The sequence below is a fragment of the Siniperca chuatsi genome, linkage group LG12, assembly GCF_020085105.1.
Source record: "Siniperca chuatsi isolate FFG_IHB_CAS linkage group LG12, ASM2008510v1, whole genome shotgun sequence".
NCBI lineage: Eukaryota > Metazoa > Chordata > Actinopteri > Centrarchiformes > Sinipercidae > Siniperca > Siniperca chuatsi.
Window position 1 is genome coordinate 24270299 of NC_058053.1, and position 23257 is coordinate 24293555.

Consider the following 23257-nt stretch of genomic DNA (forward strand, 5'->3'; position numbering starts at 1 on the left):
CAAAAAATCCTGTTTGATGCATTTTTGTGTACAGAAAAATTCAATAAAGTTAAGATTTAGAGTTTTAATTTAAAACCTGATCACTTGGTTTGCAATTTTTGTGAAATGTAATTAACATTAAAATAACACACACTGCCGAAGTAATCAGCTTTTACATTTTAACAATAATCATCAAGCGATCAAGTCTAACTCACGATCCACACAGCAGATCACAAGAAGTTCGGATGCTACATATTTGTGCAGATCGGTGTGACTGGCAGCCAATCAGCAGCCTGTTTGACACAGACTTGCTGTATTGCTTTGATGTGATTGGCTCACTGCCAGCAGGGACAAAGACGGAGAACAGATACGCACCAAAGGCTGCACAACACTGAGGCATTCAAATGTCATCGTTTCAGAGAGTTAGCAGCTAGTGTGGCGGGTGACCTTTAATGACTTTCACAGCAAAGACAAATTTCACTGGTATTTAACACTTTGTGGGTTTTAATTTCAGACAGTTAAAAATGGAGGTCTGATAAGTAGCTTCCTGCTAACACAAGGACTGACAGAGCAGCCAATACAGAGCAGTATGCTGTGTTTCATGATTATCTTTGACCTGCCACACTGTTTGATTGACCGTAACAACTGTGCACACTGAATTTTATCCGGTCAGTTTACATGTGCAGCCAGGAGAAGATAACATTCAAAGAGCTACCAGCAGGGGGAATCAGAGAGCCACATCAGACTTCACTTTTCCCTCTGGCTCACAGTCTGCATTCAGAGACGTTCTCCCTTCATCCATCATCAGAGCCGCCCTTTACATTAATCAGCCTTTATAATACTATGTGGCAAGGAATAGAAATGGAAAGAAATAACAACAGATGCCAGTGTGTTAACTTTCATTATTACCCTAGCAGGAGTAATGCTGACATGCAACAATTAGAAAGTAAGGGTTCTGTGGTCAGGTGACTGGCTCTATAATAACCATAATGAAAATGTAAACAATGAACAAATGATGAAGATAAACTACCTAGTAATATCATTTATAAAGCTTCTTTTAATTCTACCATTTCAGAGGCCTTAAACTGAAATAATGTAAAATGTTTTCACAGAGTGTGTTGGTGCTTCAGTAAATTTACCAGGACCATTTTTTACTTTGTGGAACTATTTCTTCAACAGTGTTTGGTACTGTATGTAAACAAAAGCCTGTGTAGGTAGCCAGCTTAATAAAAAAAATGACCCAAATCCACAGTGTACTGTGATGGGGTAACTGTAATTACCTCTCTATATAGTAGTTTTCATTGTTAGTGGCAGAGTCTGCCATTCCCACGTGGGGCACTCCTGCAGGTAACAGGCTGCACACCTACAACTCCTCAGCAACATAACCAGCTCCTTTCACTGTTCTGTGGAAAACTACTCGCACCGTGTGCAGCATGAAATTAGATCACGGTTTCTCATGTCATGATGGAAAAGCACCTAAGCAATTATTGACTGACTTCTTCTTCTTTTTTCTACAGAAATGTATTTGGCCGCGCTGTAAACAGATAAACCAACTTCTCAACAAGTGTTTGGTGGGGTATTAAACTTGCTGATACCACCAGTAATCACAGTATTGCCAAATCAACCAGGACTGAAATCTTAAGGATTATTACTTTAAACTAGAAGTTGGAAGTCATTTTACTTTTCCTTATTTGTTTAAAAAGGATGCCTGACTGCCTGCCTTGAAGGTCTGTGACAGACATGCTGCTGCTTTTATGTCTGCAAAGGATTTTTTTGCTCATTTATTCTAAAATATTGTATAAAATATGAGAAAGTAATTGTTGCAATCACTTTTCGCCTTTCAATTAGCCAACACACCACCACTTTGCATTAATCATAAAAGTGATTAATTAATCAGCAAACGTACTGATGAATCATAGATAAAATCAATTAATCAACCTATCAAATGTTGGCTTACTTGAGCGTCTCGGCCAGGAAGAAGCTCTGCTGCACGTCGTCGTAGGTCGGGTTGGAGGAGTAGACGTCCTTCACCCCCGAGAAACCTCCGCTCACCCTGCAGTATTTATCAATGGCCTGGAGGAGACAAGGAGAGAGGGAAGGAGGGGAGGGAAGGAAGAGACAGGAGGAGAAGAAAAAGGAAGGGAGAAAAGAAGAGGAATAAGAAAAGAGCAAAGGGAGTGGAAGGAAAAGGGAAGGAAGTTAGGGAGGTTAGTTAAGGAGATAGCAAAAAGATGGCGAGAAAGGGAAGGAAGAAAGAAGATAAAGAGGAATAGTCCAAGTAGTGAGGTAGAAATGGACAGAAATAGAAAAGGAAGACAGAAAAAGGAGGGAAGTTGGAACGAAAAAGATGAGAATGATGGAGGGATCACATGGAGGAAAAACAAAATGAGGAGAAGCAAAAAGAAAAAGGCCAAAGAGAAAAGGTGGGGGGATGAAGAGCACAATTTTAATAAGCTTACAAAAGAATGCTATAATTCATTTCTTTGCTTGTGACAGATTAGAGCGAGTACTGGGGAGACACATACAGGAAACAGCAGCTGTGGAAAACCGGAGGAAAAGAAGATTACCACAAAGGCCTCGCCTTGCCTCCCCTGCATTTACATTTTATTCTCTAAAATTCTTCTTTTCGATCCTCCTACACGAAGCAGCTTCTTAATGAGGGAACACACTCATCTGTTTCGTGTCATGCTGCATATGAGGGAGCTGCTACGTAATGGCAAAATAAAAGTTTTGTGGCAGGCTCTCAGGGGTCATTTTTACAATCTCCTGATCAGATTGTCTATGCACCTTTGTCTGCATTGGAAAAAGTGAGATGTTTCTTTCTAAACATGTCTTTGTTCTCAGTTTTTAGCTGTTCTCATTCCTTTTTACTAGCTGTCTGTGAAGAAAACAATTAGGAAAACAACAGCTTTTGAACATGTAATCTGTTTATGCGTGGATTTTAAGCTCCATTCAGGGCGAGGTTGAACTGATTTCTTTGTACATCAGATACGATTTGGATTTTCTTTAAGTCATAACAAAAAGACACATGTTGTCCAGTCTTTTCAGGACAACTTTTGTAGGTGGTTTGAACTGTGATGTAAATCCCCTCTCTGTCCATTCACTTTGGCTTTCGAGGGGTTTATCTCCGATACTCCAAACACGACAGATGTGATGTCAGTGTTTCAACAACAACAAAAACAATAAAGATGGAGGATAACAGCAGAGCCTGGACCATTTAAATGTTTTGATGCCTGCATTTTCTTCACTGCGATCGCAAAAACATCCAGAATAAGCGACAGTAAACAAAAGCCGGTTACTGGCCTGTTGCATCCAGTGTTGTTAGTCAGAAAAAAAACTCTGTCACCTCTGTGTTACTATGACAACAAACTCTGCTGTGACAGCAAATGAAGAGCTAATTTAACATCTACTGTAAAATAACTAACCTTAGATATCTAAAATGTCTGATAAATCGTGCTCCTCTGTATTCCTGTTTATTTCCCCAAAAGAGTGGCAAATCAAGCAAAAACCAAGAAAATGTCTTCACATAAAATGGCACGTTTTCCTCACAGAGCACCTTGATGATGCCCTACTGCAAATGTCGGGTGCTGTTTTGGATCTGAGGAGTAAAAATGTATCCTCTTCTTTAAAACAACTCCAGTTAGTGAGCAGCTGCAGCGGCAATACCTCATTAAAAATGCAGTGATTGTCCAGCTGGTGATACGGACGTAATACCTGTGTGCTCCATTGATTTACAATGAGGACGTGTTACAGTGAAATTGGTGCCTCCATAAAAATTCTGGCTGCGTTACACTCCTGCTCATACCTTATCGACTTTGACTATTAACGCATGTAATTGAAAGCATTATCTCTGTCCTTGTCTTTCAGTCTCTCTCTCTCTCACACACACACACACACAACACACACACACACATCTTCTCCCTCCATCCTGTCCTCGAGTGACCATTTTGCTGTCAGCAGACTTCCGTCGCAAGGAGTTTGGACAGTAATTCCTGTTATTAACGGGCTGCTGTGACCAATGTGCATTTGTCCTTCTGGATCCACACTGCAGTGTCGCTACAGCCTGTGCAACACACACACACACAAACCAATATCATGCTGAGTACATCCTTCATTATGTCTGGGTGCTTAAAAGATATTTAAAAACAAGTCACATTTGCACTCGAACAAACGCTCAACGAGCGAACTTCAAATCTTCTTACTGGGTTATACCCAGTATATTTGTAACTGTACCCATGAATGTAGAACACACACACACACACACACACACACACACACACCCCCACCACGGCCATCTGTGCTAAATAAATTATCTGATAAAAAGTCTACCTGTACGAGAAGGAGCAGTGCGTCTGCAGCTACTGAGGACACACTTCACATTATAGCAGCTGAGCTTCACCTTCACACACTGACACACATGGGTAAAAGCTGCATACGCAAACAAAAACACACAAGTGACACAGACATGGTCTATGTATGTGCACATACGCACACAAACGCACACACACGTTAAAGCCAGCAGAGTTTTAATGACTGCTGTGAAAAGAGGAAGTGTGATAAACAGGCAGATTTGGTGTACCAGATGGATGCAGCTGGGGTGCAGGGGAGTGTGTGTGTGTGTGTGTGTGTGTGTGTGTGTGTGTGTGTGTGTGTGTGTGTGTGTGTGTGTGGTGGTAGCTTTGAGGCAACATACAGAGAAGATCGCAGGTGCTTGAAAAAGTGTGTGTATGTGTATATGTGGGGAATAAAGAGACCAAGAGTAGCATGTTGAGCTTTCTGTGAACATGGAGAGAGCCTCAGGTGTTACTGTATGTGTGTGTGTGTGTGTGTGTGTGTGTGTGAGAGAAAGAAACGAGTAAGAAATATGAAAATAAATAATATGATACAGAAAGGAAAAGGGGAAGAGATGGAAAAAATGCAAAAGAGAGAAAGAGATCCAAGATGGCCTAAATCCATACTAAATACTAATTCTAGACAGGTTTTGAGTATTCATACTGGAAAAGTAACAAAATAAAAGTATACTTAAACAATATGCCTACTAAAAAACACTCACTTTTGAGTGTGGTGTTGATGGACACTATTCTCCCATAATGCAATACAAAAAAGTAACTTCATGCTGTACCAGAATCAGCTAATGCTAGTACATCTATGTTCAGTAAAAACAAGTGTAAAACAGGAAACTTTGCACTTGTACATAGATGGCAAAATGAAGGAAAAAAATATTTATTTTCTTTATTTTACCTTTTAACAAAAATAATAATAAGAAAATACATCAGCGTTTATGACAAAAGACAGTTTGCAGCATACTAAATCTGCAGAAATTAAAGGTGTTTTTTCTGTTCGACTGTATTTTGTTTTCTCTTCTTAGCTAAATAAGATGACAAGAACAAGATTAAATCGGAACAATATCCAACCCCAGTCAGACACATTCTTTTTATTTAATTTAAAATGTTACTTTAAAAACTTTAACATAGTGACTTCTAAATATCAATGTGGTAAACAAACATAAAACTACATATAAGCTAAATTAAATAAGATCAATACAACATATAAGATCTGTCATCTGCATTAGTATGCATGTATATACTGTATGCAATATTAAATAATACGAGAGGCAAAGATGAGCCCTTCAGCACCAGCTCTCTTTAGTGTCACTCATACTCAGTACAATCACACATCATAAACACACTTGCCAATGTATTTGCTTGGCACGAGTGCATATGCACTTACTCCTACTCAGAAAAACAAAGAAGTAGTTTCACTGCTTCAAGGCAAGAGAAAGACAAAAAGGAGAGTATGAAAATGATGGGAGAGGGGGAGATTTAGACATCGACTGTCGTATAGAAGACGAGCTCTTTAATCCTCCGTCAGGAGTGGAGCAGGGGAGTGAAAAGGAGAGAGAGGGCTTTCATTTCTGTTCTACTTTCATAAAGCATTTCATATTAAAACAAAAGGAGGAATAAATAACTAATAACACCTGAAAGACTCGCGTTCTCACATTCACCTACAGGTACGTGTTTCCACCACATGGAAACACACAAACATATAACAAAAGTGATTCTCTACATTGCTGGTCAATTGCACAAGCAGCCATCAACCATTCACAAGTGTGATTATTAGACAGAAATCTACTTTACTGTTAGGTCAAAACGTCTTATCCCTTATAACACCGCCACAGTCTATATGATACATTGACCTAAAGAGACAATACAAGAAACTGGGAGATACCACTTTTAATTCCCTTCATTTTGCCATCTGGAGCTGAGTGAGACCTGCACGACTCTGGTTTCACTACTTCAAATGAAGCTTTAAACAACCATCTGCCACTGGTTGACATAGGCACTTGGGAAATGGCATGAAACAGCAGCTCTTTATTTTGCTGGTGAGATGCTTTTAGCAGAGAGACATAATGAAGACTCATAATTACACATAGTCAAACCTTCTGACTCAAAAGTCAACGTTAAATCACAGTTTCTACTGCAGTAAAAAGAGCTCAGCTCACAGATTAAATACTTATGACAAAGCAGATAATAGAATATTCAAAAAATATATTTTGAGTTTTGACATTCTCTAAACTAAAACCAAAACGCCCAAATCAAATAAAGAAAAGGTAATTATTGGGAGTAAAAATTTGTACAATTATCTACCAAAATATTAAATGACAAATACTTCCTTTCTAACCAGAAAGCAGAGTTTAATGGTGCAAAGGAAATTAATTTTTTTATCTACAACTAGAATTGCTAAAGGGAAGGTTTGCAGAGCATAAACCTGCAATTGATGCCACCTGCTAAGATCATTTTACCTGACTGCATAAATATGCTTTTAATGCATCAGCTCATGCCACAAAGCATACTGAATGCTCTCATGTTTCAAGGTGCCCCCTGTCAAATTCACCAAAAGCTGAACTTCACTGACTGTACTTTCCTACCCCATTCATCTAGGTAATCATCACAAAAGCACTCTCTGCTTTGAACCTCATTGGTCCTATAAAAACTAGATCCATACTGTATCTTCCACTTTGGAAGATGGACTTTGGATCAGTACGAACATGTGTTATTAAAAAAAAAAAAGATTTTAGAAAGGAAGAATGGAGCTGAAGAAAGTCTGGGCTTAGTGATCTTCAGATTTCCCTTTAATAACACGGTTAAAGATGCAAAAAATACTACTTTTTAAAACGGCTCATCATCATACCTTCAGATTTTTATTTAAACGCTCATTTAATATCCACTGGCTTTGACTATTTGTAACCCCTCTCCCTCTCTGTTTTCAAGAGAAACATTAGAGCAGGAGCTGATGATTCATGGAGTGAACTTTTCCATCAGACTTTCCCCGTTTCATGGCTGTCCTCCATTTAACAATGCCAGCAACTGTGAAAGCTTTAGCTCCTTTTCGTTTTCGCTTATGCTGTACTTGTTTTGTGCTGCAAAGTAAATCCAACAGATGTCTTGCCAGATCCTTCCTGGTCGTTCAATTTGTACAAAGCAGCGCAGAGGTCTGTAAGCCATTAAAATGAACATGGGATTTATTTACTGATGTTAAAATGATGGCCTAAACCATGACTTAGTAGTTTTAAAGTTTATACACATGTATGTTATGTACCTGTGCTGCTTCCCAGCCCCACTGCCGATATTTGGGATCGTGGGTGAACCTCCACATGTACCAGTAGGTCTCGATGACCTCCGGCCGCAGGATGTAGTACTTCTCATTCTGCCGTACAGCCACCGCCTCCAGGCCGCTGTCGAACTTAAATGCCTCCGGGCCGAGCTTCAACACTTGAGGGAGGAAGAGAAAGGTGGAGAAGAGTATAAGAGGAAAAAATAAAAGCGAGGGAGAGGAGAGAACAGAAAAAAGGACAAAGATGAAGAATAGAAAGGAAGATAGGAGAGGAGGGAATTAAAGATGATGAGGAAAGAAAAAAGAAAGGACAAGAGGGAGAGAAGTTTAATGGAAACGGAAAGAAGCAAAGAGGAGGAGGAGGGGTGAGTTGGGGAGGAGAGTTGGAAGTAAAGATGGAAATGAAAGTGATTGGAGACACAAAGGAAAAAAATAGGGAAGGTAAAACAGGGAAAGTATGATTAAGAGAGGAAAAAAGGAGATAATAGATAAACATTATCTTTTGCTCCTTGTTTGTCTTTATGGTTCAGGTGCTGGTGTTTACAGGTCAGAGCTGATATGAATTAGTGCCTGTGTGTGTGTGATAAAGCATTAAAAAAAACCTCCAACCGCATTGATTTTACAGGGTTTTCATCTTTTTACAACATGTGTTTTCTGCCAATTAAGTGTGATAGGCATTCAGAGTCTGACTGTGGAAAATTACTGAGAAGCTGAAGAGGCGGTGACAGGACCGTCTCTGAAAGGATTAAAACACAGTGACACACACACACACACACGCAACACACATGCAATGGTTGCTGTGAATGACTGCTCATTAAGAACTAACAGGCCAACTTTAGACAGCCTGACCAATGCTATCAAACTCCCACCACCTAACCAGAAAGTTTCTCTCTCCCGCCCTCCCTCACGCGCTCTCTCCATCTTCATTTGTTACCACGGCAACCTCTTCTCTTTCTCAGAGCAACCTCACGATTTCTGACAACACACACACACACACACTTGCACATACAATCATGATGCAAGATCACACACTGGTGTTTCTTTGCTGACAACTATTGATCCTCTCGGGAAAACATCCCAAGCAGGTATTTTGAAAGGTCTCCTTCGAATGGATGATACATTTACGCTTCCAGCAATTGAAAAAGTAATACCTGCCAAAAAACCTCTACCAGTCTACGAGTCAAAACAACTATTATTCCGAAGACAGATACAGTGAATTTATTGTCCTTTAGGTAGTAACAGTATTTTATTGCTTGTGATCCTAAAAATCACTGCACCTGCTCCACAGATTACATTTAGTGTTTTTAAAAAACCCCCAAAATAAATCAAATAAAAATGAAAGTCTGGTTCGACATTGAAGCACTAGTTAATTTTGAGCTCAGAGATGTGCCTTTACTGAACATGATAGCAATAATGACTGGCTATCATGGATGAAACGTAAGAAACACCACTGTAATCAGGTTGTTAGTATTAATAGTTATTTCAAAACATATTATTTTACAGACAAATCTGTTCTGTGCTCTAATGCCAGTGTTATTCATACTATAAGTAGATGTGTGTGCCTATGTGTTCGTGTATGCAGGCCCCCCCGCCCTCCTCACCCGTCCTGTCGTAGGACTCGTGGCAGGTGTATGCGATCTCAGCTCCCAGCTGCAGGTAGTGTCCGGCCTTGTCGTCGGGCGAGCCGTCGGCGCCCAACGCAAACATGCCGCCGGCAAAGCAGGCCAGGTGGCCCATCTTCCTCTCCAGGTGGCCATTCTTCCACTCACCAATGAATGTCAGACCGCCATTAGATTTGCGTATCAGGTGGCGTTCGATGGCCTGGAGGGAGGGAGTGTGGAAGTGTGTGTGTGTGTGTGTGTGTGTAGGGGCAGTTGTGGAAACAGTGGATGAGGATATATGAGATGTATGCATTTAGAGGCAAGTGTGGATATTTGTGAGAAGATAAGGTCCAAAAAGTTGGAATGAAGCAGTGAGAATGTGGACAGAGGTTACAATTGGAATATTAAATGTACATATGTGTGTTTTAGTGTATTTGTATGCAGGTAGTGAGGGGGAATGACAGTATTTATTGAAGCAGGAATGCGGACGGAGGATATGAATGGAATATTAAGTGTGTGTGTGTGTGTGTGTGTGTGTGCGTGTGCGAGAGAGAGAGAATGTATTAATGGGGTTAAGTTGTGTGAATAGGGCATTGACATTGAGTGCATGTGTATGTGTTGGGAGGGTCAAACAGAAGAAAACACAACAAAAGTGGTGAGTGCAGAATTTAAAATCCAGCCACATCCCTCAAACTTCGCTCTGTAGCATCTGTTCTGCTCACTCTCTGACACTCTTAATGATTGAAAGACATCTTCATCAGCTACAGACCATTAACATCTGCTTCCTGCTAAATCCATTCTCACTTTATATGAAAACACAGTACAACATCTCTCTTTGGTAAAGACAGTTATTGAAAACTGTCAGCAGGGAGTGATGTTAATCCAATATATCAATGCTGGTTATTAAAAAAGAATAACTGGTAACAATTACTGTTAGATCTGTTATTGTTCTAGGTGGCACATGTTGGACTTGGACTAGAGATCTGAAACTGACGGATTTGTGGCTTTGCAGCTCAGTGATTCTAGCTGGACCCGGTTTTATATCTTTATTTCTTTTTGTCCTTTAATAAAAACAGTGACAGTGAAATGTTGTCCTAACCAACTGCTGTAAATAAAAAGACATGCATGTTTGTGGCATTACTTTCTGAAGGACATTATAATTAGTTTTTTAAATATATAAATAGATTTTTGTTTGTTTTTAAAGGGAGTGTCTCTTTGGTAACTGGTCAGCAGCTGGCATCTAAAGAAATAACTGCAGACACATTTCTGATTGCGCTGTACCTCGATGGCGTCATCATAGGTCTTGCGGGCTTCTGTATCGGTCTTGTCTGACATGAGCCATGCCTTCAGCAGGTACTCGTAAAAACTGTCCCCGAGTCCTCCAACTGAGGTGTGATCTGGAGAGAGGGAGGGAAAAGAAGAGTTAAAGAGCAGTGTGGAGGGAGACGAAGGGACAGAGTGTGACAGAGCAAGAGAGAGAAGGAAAAACTGCGAGAACGAACAAATGAGAAAGCCAAAAGGAATTATTCTTTTTTTTGACTTTGCCTCAAAGTCGCAGGCAGAGCACAACATACGGCATCAAAAGCATCTATCGAAGTCCTGGATGGCTTTTCTTTTCTACACCCACAATATATTGGCAGCAAGTTTTCTCTCATTTCCTGTTTTGTTTACCCTTTCCCTGATGTGCTCACATTTCAATGTCCCCAATCGTCCCCACGAACGTTTACACAGCTTTCATGGCTGTCCTAATTTGCAGGACACCACATAGAGAGGATGGGACGCAGCCAGCACTCATTCTGACCAGACTAAGACAATAACTTCTTTTCTCCAGAGGGAGTTTTGAGCCCAACTGATCTAATTTTCAGTGGCACTTTGGTCTATTTCAGGGGCAATTTCACTGACCTATAAAATATTATTATTATTATCATTATTACAATATTAGCAAAGAAAATAAATTTGTGCATCTAAGATTTGTGACAATTATGACTATATATTGATATATAATGTAAATTCTTAACTTCTCTGAAAATGACTTAAATAGCAAAGCTATTTTATAATTCGATCTTCTGTTAACTTGCTTTTGTGAATGACAACTAAATCATTTTCAGTAGTACAAATTAACGTTTTCCTGGAAGTGCAGGTATTCAGAGTTACTTTGAACTGAACAAATTAAGTAGATTGGTGGTAAAATTCTCCAGTTTATTCAGCTCTGACGTCACTGGGTGAAACTGGAATATTCCTCATCCTCATCGTATAACTATCTCCTCAGCTCTATGTAATCATATTCAATATCTGAGCAGATGCTTTGTGTCTCATCTAAAGAGATTCTTTTCTGTATGTGATTAACATGCCTGTAGGTAAATGGAGGGATACACAAAGACGTGGAACAAGAAAGATGAAGAAGCAATGAATTATTCATCTTTTGTCACACAGAGAGAGCGCAAATCTCGCCAATAACCTTGGAGACATTACTAAGGTTGCTGGTGTGTGTGTTCATCTACATGTGGGTGACTGACTGTATTTACACATCTAGTGACTGAGCACTAGCTGTGTATGAAACTACTTTAAAATAGGCACATTGAGAGACAGCTTGTCACTGATGTGTACCGATTTACATTTGGAAACAAAATTAATTAATCAATGAGTTTAAATCCTATAAAAACTGTTATTCTGAGGTTAGGTAAATAAGTCAGTTTAGTGGAATAAAATCATTTACTGTTGGCCAAACCAAGAGACCTTAATACAGTTATGATGGCAATAGCAAGTCTATGTGTCAGTTATTTTACAGCTTTTTAGGAATCATAGCACTGGCATTTCTCTGCAATAGATGTTGTACTTTCCACATGTTTTATGATATCCATAACAAAACTAGCATGCAGCATCAGCAGCACTAAAGCACTCACAATGACAGACTTTCTCTGCGGTGTTACGGCTTTTATTTGGCAGTTAACAATGCATGAGTACGAAAAGAAATGTTTTCTTCAATGTAGCATAAAGAATGATATTTTAATAATTCCCCTGCTCCAACTATGACACACTATTCACTCCTGGGTGGAAAATATCCACCAGACCTAGATATAAATGCTGGTGTATTTTGCATTAATCTGGATTATTACTGCTCTGCCAGCCCCTGGCAGGTCACCAGCCCTCTTCTGGTGGCTCTGTTCCATCTCAAATTATCATACTTGGTTGGTGAAGTACTGAAAGTGGCATATGGATATTTTTGAATCTGGTAGCTGATCTATACTGTATCTTCTTGAAGGAAAAGTCAACCTATACACGTTTTTTGTCCAAGTGCACAAATCACAGCATTTGCCGAATTTAATTTCTTTTAGGGTAAACACACAAAAGGGAAAGCTCCTACCAGGGTGCTGGAAAAGAGATTCTGACTGACTGTTGAGCCTCACATTCAGGAGGAACAATGAGGATTCAGTCCTGATAGCAGAACAGTGGACCAGCTCTTTGCTCTCGTAAGTGGGCACAAGTGGCTGAAATGATTTTAATCACAGAGTGTCTGGGTTCACCTTTAGTTAAATGGTGAGGAGCTCAGAAATCCCAAACCACTGGTATTTTGCTTAAAAAAGGAGCCATTTAAAGTGCTTCAGACATCTAAACAGGATGCTTTTGGACCCTTCCATGCAGAGGTTTTCTGTGCATGTCCAACTAGGAAGAGACCCAAGGGGAAAACGCTGGATGGATTTCATATTCCATTCAACATGTGAACCAAGGATAATGCTGCAGTATGTGGTTGGGAAGAAAGACATGTGAGCTACTTTATTTAGCCTGCTGCCATAGTGAACAGACCCAGAGAAGAAGCAGAAAATGAATGGACGGAGGGATGAATGCACTGTGCTGAATGCCATTATTATTATTTCTACTATGGTTAATGTCCATTCCTAGCAGAATGGGGAATTACCAGCAGCCCTTGGCCAAGTGCAGCTCATATTTTTCTGTGGAAGTTATATTTATAATTAAAATGTTAATTTGGCTGATAACATAGTGAACTTGGTTGGACAAATTACTAGATCTTGTAAATGATAGATGTACAATTTATTTTGCTATGGTGAAGCTCTCTTACTTGATCCTCTCTCTGCAAGTCAATAGCCTTGTGTTCATGCACAGAATGATTAATTAGTAGTAGAATGACAGTAAATCTCCTATCCGATAGTTTTAACCATAAAGACCGTGAAATGTGAGACTTACATACAACCTGATAATTGTAACAGAGCACATATTAGGTCAAACCAAAAATAAAATGGTCAGGTTAAGTAAAAACTGAATTTTTGACAATGCGACACTTAGCTAAGAAATCCCCAAATTTACAAGCTGCTTTCTCTATTTCACAAGATAGTGATTGATGGTTGTATGTTCTTTTCCAAGGCTCGTCTTATAAATTGAAATTATGTCTTTTGTTGAACCAGTGTGACAACACTGCAAAATGTCATAAATGTGAAGAGGTTGACTTTGTTTTAATTATTATGATCTTATTACTATGATAATAATCTCTTGCAAATACTCATAGTTTTCCAGACCTTTAACAAAGTCAATACAAGCAACAGAGTCCTGTGTGTGTGCATGCAAACACTCTTTACTCCAGTGTACATATTCACTCAAAGTTTGGGCACTTGAGAGATGACTGAAGGTTGACACGTGACATTTTCCTACTAATGTCCCTCTCGCTGTCACACTGTCCACAAGCTTTTGTCAGAAGTACTTTTACATTTAAGCCCGTAAATAACCAGACTTTCGTCTAGTTTAGAGGCTCTTAATACTTTCTTGCTGTGCTCATCTTGCATTGTCTCGCTATCTCTCTCTTATGTTTGCCCATTTTCTTTGACAGACGTTGTTTGATTTTTACAATAAAATTTGTGAAAACACATCTGAAGCGATGGCACATGAAAGCAAAACCACTTGTTTCAAACATGGACCCTGATGTATCACAGGGAGAACAACACAAATAACAAGAGTGAAATCACAGAAATTGGAAAACACAGCATCAGACCAGAATAAAGATATTACACCACCCACAGCTCCAACTGCCCTTTCACAAAACACAGTTTTTGATTGTAAAGAGGAAAATAACAAGGCAACGCAGATTAAAATACAAATTGGAACAGGAAGTGCTCACTCAAGTTCTGTCTGATCTGTTTTGTATTTTTCCCTTATCCTTCTACTTTTCTCTGTTTCACAATCACCTCCCACACTCCTTTAACTTACAATCTGCCCACACACACTCCACTAACCCCTCTCCTCTCCATTACTTTTATGCCAATCAAAGGATCAGGGTCATGCAGGGAGCACATGTCAATCAAAGGCAGGGTCTGCACACTAAACCACAGGCACAAAGACGCATGTACACAAGGAGACATCTTCACAAAGCTTCAAACACACTCCGATCAATAGCACAAGCTACTGAGGTAATACTAATACATTCTGTATGTTATTGAGTGAGACAGTACAATTAATTTCTATGCAGTACCAGATCCAATGAGGGACACAACAGCAAAGGCCAGACATGTTTTAGTGTCCATTTTCTAGATTAAGTTCATGCACCACACTAGTCATTTTGACCGACAACAAATCCTGTGCAGCTGTCAAATCTAGTTGGATGGCACAAAAGGGATAGTGCGTGTTAATTAATTTTAAGTGATGGCCAATATGGCCAAAAACAAAAACGTAATTTTCCACTGTGATAAACAATTGATTCAAAAGTATTGGAGAGTAAAGAACAGGGTTTATACCACCTGGAAAAGGCACCAAACAGGAGAAAAAAAAGACAGCAAAAATGCAAAAAGGCTAGATTTTTTTTCCAGCAATTCGGAAGTCTGGTGTTGTGCTCATTGACAGCTGTTTGCTGTCTGGACACAAGTGAGCAAATCAAAGCTTTGTAGACCGGATTAAGTGTGGGGATATAATTTTCCCGTGCCAGAGCCAGAAAAACGGCAACAGAAAAGTTGCCACAAAACTGGCAACAAGTGTGATTGACACAGCTACTGTATACTAATATCTCTTAAAAATTGGCAGAGTAACAGCCCCTCCCAAACAGAAAAGTTATACATCATTCTGACACGTCTGACGAAATAACGAAGGGAAACAAAATGGAAATTCTGATTATCAGGCTACAAAAAGACATCCATAGGCAACAAACACTTTTTTATTACTGCAAAGCATCTGGGGTCTTTTCTGATGTACAGTATGTTTGTGCCTAAATGACAACTGTTGGGAGACAGAAGGAATTAATTAAATCTTACCAACTTTAACGTTACCAAGATGTACATTAGCAAAGTTGAACCTCTGTAAAACACAATGATACAATTCAGATGTATTTCTGTTTAAGTAATAATTCATTTGGCTATATGGAAACCCAGTGATGGAGAAAGGAGTGTTTGACAGGCTGTCGTGTGTATATGTGTGAGCAAAGACGACTGTCGGTGAGTAGGTTAAAAAGAGGGAGTGCGTGGTGTGCGTGGTGTGTGTGTGTGTGTGTGTGTGTGTAGGCAACAAAGTGTTAAAGTAAGACAGAGGAGTGTGTGGTAATAAGGCTGTCAGTCACAGCAGGATCTCATTAAGACAGAGGAGCTCAGCCTCATTCCTCATTAGTCTGGCTTAACTACTGTCTACACACCTACACTCCGCAAATAAGGGACACACACACAAAAAAATTATACACAGTGAGACATTTGCACACACTCTCGACACATGCTTCCACCCTTCAAGCACTTCACACACCATCTCAAACACAGCCACACATTCACATATTATTTCTCACCCAATACTTACAACTACTCACAATACAAATTCATAATTCAAACACTCTCACATACACCCACGCACATCATAACCAGGGTGAAAGGCATTTTCTTTTGCTGGGTGCCTGGTTGAACAAATGCACTCTCAATTTTACTATTTCACAAACCAATTAGACTTTTTAACAAGATAACAAAACCTCTAAAAGGTGGTTGTTTACTTGCCACAGCAGCTGATAGAGTAGAAAAACACTGCAGCTGCAGACAGATTTTAGATGGTGGTTTGTGTTAATTTTGTGCCCAGATACCAGTGCACATAAATCTAACGTGAGACAGCCAAGCTGCCGTTCTTCAGTCCTGCTCAGTCTAAATGGTCCTGTAATGAATTTAAGTGGATGTGGCGTGTTCCTGTTTGACTCTGCAACAGTTACAGGTGTTCAAAAGTATGCACTTAACAAGCACGTTCCCACAACAACATATTCCACACATTGTGTATTTATCTGAAAAGAGACTTTTAATATACTGTAATTTTCTGCCTTCCTGAATCTGTGAACAGCGCCGTGAACAGCGACTGTTGAGGATCTTTGTTGTTGCTTTATTGATGCTTTCGTTGATTAAAAACATGTTGAACAAGACAAGTGATACAGTGATGTTTGTCTTTCTAGGTCTGAAGCCCTTCCTCTTACCAAATCTCTAATCCATCCCCTACTTTAGGAATTTGACTGGTGCAATATCTGTATGGGCAGGCACCTAGAAATAGTTTGTGAGACAACTTCAATCCAAATGTCTAAACAGTCAGTTAACCAGCAGGGAGGCCGACGTTGTTAGCAGTTGCTCAGGCCCATCTGTGATTTGAACACTCCCTATGGGACTCATTGATTCGAATAACAACACGGACGAGAGTGCTGAGGTTACACGACTACTCGTTGCTGTGAGTTTTGACAGTCTGGTCATTTGCCTCCACCACAACTGGACCAATTGGAAGCACATATTCATATTGTGGGAAGAACACTCACACTGTGGAGGACCTGCCGATGACTCAGCAGGTGTTGAAATAAAATGAACAAAAAGTAACATCTTGTGGGAATCAGTGCTAAAGTTAACCAACTTCCACTTTGCAAGCGGAATACAAACTCAGCAGCACAATGGGTCCTCCCAAATGTTAAATGTTGTAAAGGGACAGATGTGTTTAATCACAAATGGTACTTAACCAATGTTATCTGTGGCTGTTTTTTTGTTGTTTTTTTTTTGGAGGGGGGGGGCACACCACAGAAGTTGACGGCGTGTCTCCTAGCAACTCCAGCTATCACATGCTAGTCAACTGCTGCCATGGGAAATGCGCACCCAGAGGCTTGGAAGCTTCTAGACACCGTTTTCACAAATATGTCCAAAAATGATTTCATCCTCTTTGGAAAAATGTGGAAAGTAGTTGCAGTATGATTATAGTTTATATAGTCCTTACACCAAAGCTGAGGAGAATTCTAATGTCAGTTTGATTGTATGTTTAGTGACAATATGAACAAGATACAGAGAACACAAGAGAAAAAATGTCAATATATGTCACAATAATGCCAGAAAGTAATCCTCAACAAATCAAGGAGACTGCTTTGTTGTGGTGCAGTATATGTAGAAATTGAAGACAGAAAGAAAACAAACGAAAAACAGTTCTTTGCCCATTAGTTTCATTTTCAACAAGACAACATTACAACGTTTTAGATGTTGCTTTGCCTTTGTGAATACAATGTGAAGTCCAGTTACGTTGTTGGTCTGAACAAACCCTTAAAGAAACTGACAACCACATCAACTATTAATTTTCCTTTTAATTATTTCTCTGTTATTTGGTTGATGTAGCTGTTTGTGAGGATTCTGCACTTTCTTCTAGTGTAGTGCCAACATTTTCTCCCCGTGCCTCAGGCTGCTTTTTGATAAAAACAAAGAGTTGTCCAGCTAGAGACACCCACAAATAATCTACGGTGGACAAAAGGTACAGTAGTCGCATGTTTGCACGTGATTATTTCATAGCTCAGTGAATAAACTGGGAATGTGGTGAAATGAAGAAAAAAGTTTTCTAATCATCAGTGGCACCTTTGCAGAATATATCGACATTCAAGGGCATTTTTGCTCTGAGCCCCTTCCTCTCACCGACCTCCCTCCCACCTTCTAACTGTATCTTTTCATGCAGTGCTCAGGGGGCTTTGGAGTAGCTATGAGCTTTAATTAAACCAGTGCTGCTTTGCTGTAATCAGCTGAGCTGGTTAAGGCAACAAGGTGGTATGGCAGCTAATTAATGTGTCCATCCTTAAGACCACTACGCACATTAACATGCAAGTAGATCAATAGATATTGTAAGGTGGTATAGTGAATGTGCACAGAGACACTGTTCATGTGCTCACAAAGACACATGCAGACACATACCGACAAGCTCTTGCTGATGCACAAAAACAAATATGTGTGCAAACACTATATTTTTATGACTCAAATATATACACAGAGAAAGACTCACTCTCTGGCTCACACACACATAGAGAAACAAACATAAAACATCCGTCATCACCTGCCCAGTCATGCAAGTCGCCAGCTAACCATCCATCTGTTAATGTACTCATCCATCCATCCATCCATCAGTCAATCCGCCCTCCCTCCATCTTCCGTCCATTTATTTTTCCCTGCTTTTGGCCCAAAGTCTGTGCACTTACAAGTACATCAGTCTGACTGCCAAGCCACCTATCCATCCATTAATGAGCCCCTTCATTTATGCATCCATCCATGAGTGTTCTCCATTTGTTTTGTTGACAAGTGAAACAAATAAAACAGAGATTTCCTCTTGCTAGACCACAGTAGTTGTTAAAAATCTGTATTTTGCTTAAGAGCGGTATCATCATCTGTTTTGTTTACTCCACTGTGCATAGTCTATCAATGTATATTGCCTATATCCCATTTACTTGGGAGTGCCGTGAAATTGAATAGACTTAATATGGCACTCTCTTACGTAGTAACTCATTCCCCTGGACAAATGAAAACAACACAATATATTCAATTTTAAACAGATTTCATCCTTTCATTTCCTTTTACTGAACTAAAGAGCAAACCCAAGCAGACAGTCATATCTGATCGACAGGAAAAATTACAGCGCTCAGTTAAAAAAAAGCATACTTCTAAGGCAAGTGTGCACACAAAAAGGAATATTTTAATACCCACAATGTTTTAATATTCTGTTGGAACACTAAGATAACAAACCACGATCCTCTACATATCTGTCGTCCAGCATCTTAGTCTCTGTTAAATGCCTTCTCAGGTTCAAAACGCTCCCTACTGAAATGTTGAAAAATAAACAAAAAGGAATATTTAATATTCCCTTGAGAATGCTTGGATGATAACTTGAAATACCCCCAAGTAATGTTAGGGGAAAAGCACAAACATTCAGACTGCATTTATAAATGTAGTTTATTCTGAATAAATGTTTGGAAGATGAATCAAAGCCTGAAAAATTACGCAAACAATTAATCAATTGACAAAAAGGTCGATTTAATCAACTAATTGTTTCAGCTTTACTTCCAAAGTTGTTTTTTTTTTTAGTACAAACTCCCCTCTTTGTGTTTTTCTATAAAGTGTTTCCTTGCTGTAACTGGAGGAAACCAACTTGATTTCTCCAACTCAAACTGCTAAAGCCTCGTATTAACTTCAGATCAAATTTAAAATGCATTTCTGCACAGAACGAGGACTTCTAATTTTGTCCCAAATCACTTATATTCAAAACATATTAGGAAGGATTTTTTTCACGGACAAGAGAAACAATAACAGCTACCAAAAACTCTTCAAATGTACATTAGAGCATGTGAGTATTGTTTTAAGACAGATTTGAAAAAGGTGAACCCAACCTTTAACAAAAAGTCTGAAAACTTAATAATTCCACTGGTTTTCACATTTTTGTATAGGTTGTGTCTTCCTCTCTTTTCAATTATCATTGGAAATTCCTCAATGTGACCCCATTTACACTGTTTGTGTTTCCATCACCATGTGTCAAGCTAGACAAAATAGTAAATTATTGTAGGTGTAGCTAACCAACACATGTGGTGTCTCACCAGCTTTAATTAAGTATTTGTTGAAAATTACTTTAACCGGAAATGACAGGTTTTAGAGCAAGAGTTGTGTGTCATTGCACATCTAACTTCACAGAGTGAGCTGTTAATTTCCCTGGGCAGACCGCCAAAATGTAATCAATATCCCGGGAATACTGTGTCCCCTCTCTTCCATCTTCCTCTACTCGCTTTAATTTGTTCTCATTACAGAAGATCCATTCTGCTCCTTTCTCCTTCACTTACTGTTGATTTCTCCTTTTTCTGAATGACCATCTGAATCAGAATCAGAAATACTTTATTGATCCCAGAGGGGAAACACTTTCGTTACAGCTGCTCACTGTCACGTGAAAAGCACACAGGAATAGAAGTATTAAGCAAATCAAAATATAATACACTATAATACAGCTAAGATAAATTAAGTACAAAGAGGATATAAAGTATAAAAGCTAAACTAAGTGTAAGTACAAAAGTGGATTTACAGGTTGATATGTACGGTATAATACAATGTAATAATATAAGTAATAAGTAATAGTGCAATAATGAGTACTGTCAAGTTAAGTGTAGCAGATTAACCCGTGGATGACGTGGATGTTCCACAGCAGTAATATAAGTATGAATAAATATCAACAAATAGGGAATATTAAACTGAAAACAGAGTATATTGCACAGGAGTATTAAACAGAGAATATTTCACAATATTTCAACTATTGAAGTGATGTTGAAGTGATGTTAAAGAGTTTGATGGCCACAGGCAGGAATGACTTCCTGTGGCACTCTGTGGTGCTTTTTGGGGGATGAGTCTTCCGCTGAAGGTGCTCCTTTGCTTGACCAGCACGTCATGGAGCGGGTGGGAGACACTGTCCAAGATGGCGTGTAGTTTGGCCAGCATCCTCCTCTCTGACACCACCGCCAGAGAGTCCAGCTCCACCCCCACAATGTCACTGGCCTTACGGATCAGTGTGTTGAGCCTGTTAGCGTCCGCTACCTTCAACCTGCTGCCCCAGCATGCAACAGCATACAGGATAGTCAGCATTGTCCGGCAGATGTTGAAGGACCTCATCCTCTTCAGAAAATAAAGGCGGCTATGGTCCTTCCTGTAAACAGCTTCAGTGTTCTTGGCCCAGTCCAGTTTATTGTCCAAGTGTACTCCCAGGTACTTGTAATCCTCTACAATGTCCATCCCCTGAATGGAAACCGGAGTCACTGGTGCCTTGGCCCTTCGTAGATCCACAACCAGCTCCTTAGACTTTGTTGCACTGAGCTGCAGATGGTTTTGCTCACACCATGAGACAAAGTTACCCACCACAGCCCTGTACTCATCACCACTGCTGATCAGAATCAGAAATACTTTATTGATCCCCGAGGAGAAACTCTTTTGTTAAAGCTGCTCACTATCACGTAAATGCACACAAAATATCAAAATATAATACACTATAATACAGGTAAGATAAAATTAAGTACAAAGTGGATATAAGTATAAAAGCTAAAGTACGTTTAAGTACCAAAATGGATACATCCCACCACAGCAGAGTCATCAGAAAACTTCTGAAGGTGGCAGGACTCTGTGTGGTGGCTGAAGTCCGTGGTGTAGATGGTGAAGAGGAAGGGAGAGAGGACAGTCCCCTGAGGGGCCCCAGTGTTGCTGACCATGCTGTCTGACACACAGTGCTGCAGACGCACGTGCTGTGGTCTGCCAGTCAGGTAGTCCACAATCCAGGACACAAGGGGGGCATCCACCTGCATCGCTGCCAGCTTCTCACCCAGCAGGGCTGGCCGGATGGTGTTGAAAGCACTGGAGAAATCAAAAAACATGATCCTCACCGTGCTTGCCGGTTTGTCCAGGTGGGTGTGGATGCTGTTAAGCAGGAAGATGATGGCGTCCTCAACTCACAGCTGGTAGGCGAACTGAAGGGGGTCCAGGAGGGGTCTGACCATGGGCCGTAGCTGTTCCAGCACTAGTCTCTCCAGGGTCTTCATTATGTGGCAGGTCAGTGCCACCGGTCTGTAGTCCTTGGAGCCACTGGGACACGGCGTCTTTGGCGCAGGACCGAGGCAAGATATCTTCCACAGAACAGGGACCCTTTGAAGACTCAGGCTCAGGTTGAAGACATGTTGAAGGACTCCACATAGCTGGGGGGCGCAGGCTTTCAGCACCCTGGGGTAAACGGCATTGGGTCCTGCAGCCTTGTTTGAGTGGAGTTTCATCAGCTGTCCTCTCACCTGGTCAGCAGTGAGGCACACAGCAGAAGTTACAGGCGGAGGAGGGGGGGGGGGAGTCATCAGTCTGAAGAGGCCTGTTAGCCTGAGAGCCAGTTGAGGGGGGAGTAGGACTCTCGCTCCAGACCTCTCTCATGTTGTTCTGCTGTATTCGTCCTTAACGTTAGCATACAGCAGGTCCAGTGTCCTCTCCTCTCTAGTAGGACAATTCACATACTGGGTGAAATTAGTCAGTGTTGTTGAAACACTGGCATGGTTGAAGTCACCCGAGATTAAAATGAGTGCACTCGGGTGTTGAGTCTGGAGATGTGCTATGGCGGTGTGAATGGCGTTGCACGCCGATGCCGGGTTAGCAGAGGGGGGGATGTAAACAGCCACAACAATGGCATGGGAGAATTCACGTGGCAGATAATATGGCCGGAGTCCCACAGCTAACAGTTCAATGTCCGGGCTACAGATACTCTGCTTGATAGTAACGTGACCAGGGTTACACCATCTGTTGTTAACTAGAACAGCAAGCCCGCCACCTTTCCGCTTCCCGCTCCCGGTGTGATCCCTGTCGGCATGAACAGTCTGAAAGCCGTTGATAGAAACGTTATGGTCCGGGATATCCTGGTGTAGCCATGTCTCTGAGAAGCACATCAAACTACACTCATGGAACTCCGTCTGACTCCGGGCTAACGCCGTTAGCTCATCCATTTTACTCGCCAGTGATCTCACGTTGCCCATGACGAGAGAAGGCAGACACGGCTTAAATCTCTTGTTCTTAAGTCTCTTTTGTCTGCACCCCTCTCTCTTCCCTCACCGCTTCGTTCCACCTCTGCATCCTTGGTGTGTCCTCCTCCAGATCTCAGTGGGGACATCGGTTGTCCTGGGCGCCATGCCGCTCGGCTTCAGCGCGATCAGCTGTTCCCTGGTGTAAACAATGCGGCCAAACAGCTGATCTGCAGCGGTGCCCTGACCGAGTAGCAGGAGAAGAAGTTTCACGGCGAAAGAAAATACCAAAAAACTCTCTACTCTC

At 40.6% G+C, this 23257-nt stretch overlaps 1 protein-coding gene across 4 annotated transcripts in view; it reads right to left on the reverse strand.

Moving 5' to 3' along the window:
* man1a2 (mannosidase, alpha, class 1A, member 2) overlaps positions 1 to 23257 on the reverse strand; it is a 123766-nt gene that overhangs the window by 5991 nt on the left and 94518 nt on the right. For 3 of the 4 annotated variants that reach the window (XM_044216115.1, XM_044216118.1, XM_044216117.1), the window contains exons 10-13: positions 10476 to 10591; positions 9195 to 9414; positions 7579 to 7751; positions 1937 to 2052 (exon numbers count right to left, since the gene is read on the reverse strand). In XM_044216115.1, the coding sequence (XP_044072050.1) occupies positions 1937 to 2052; positions 7579 to 7751; positions 9195 to 9414; positions 10476 to 10591 (625 nt within the window). Of the gene's footprint in view, positions 1 to 1936; positions 2053 to 6757; positions 7474 to 7578; positions 7752 to 9194; positions 9415 to 10475; positions 10592 to 23257 lie in introns of those variants that run through there. The other variant, XM_044216119.1, reaches the window with a different exon arrangement.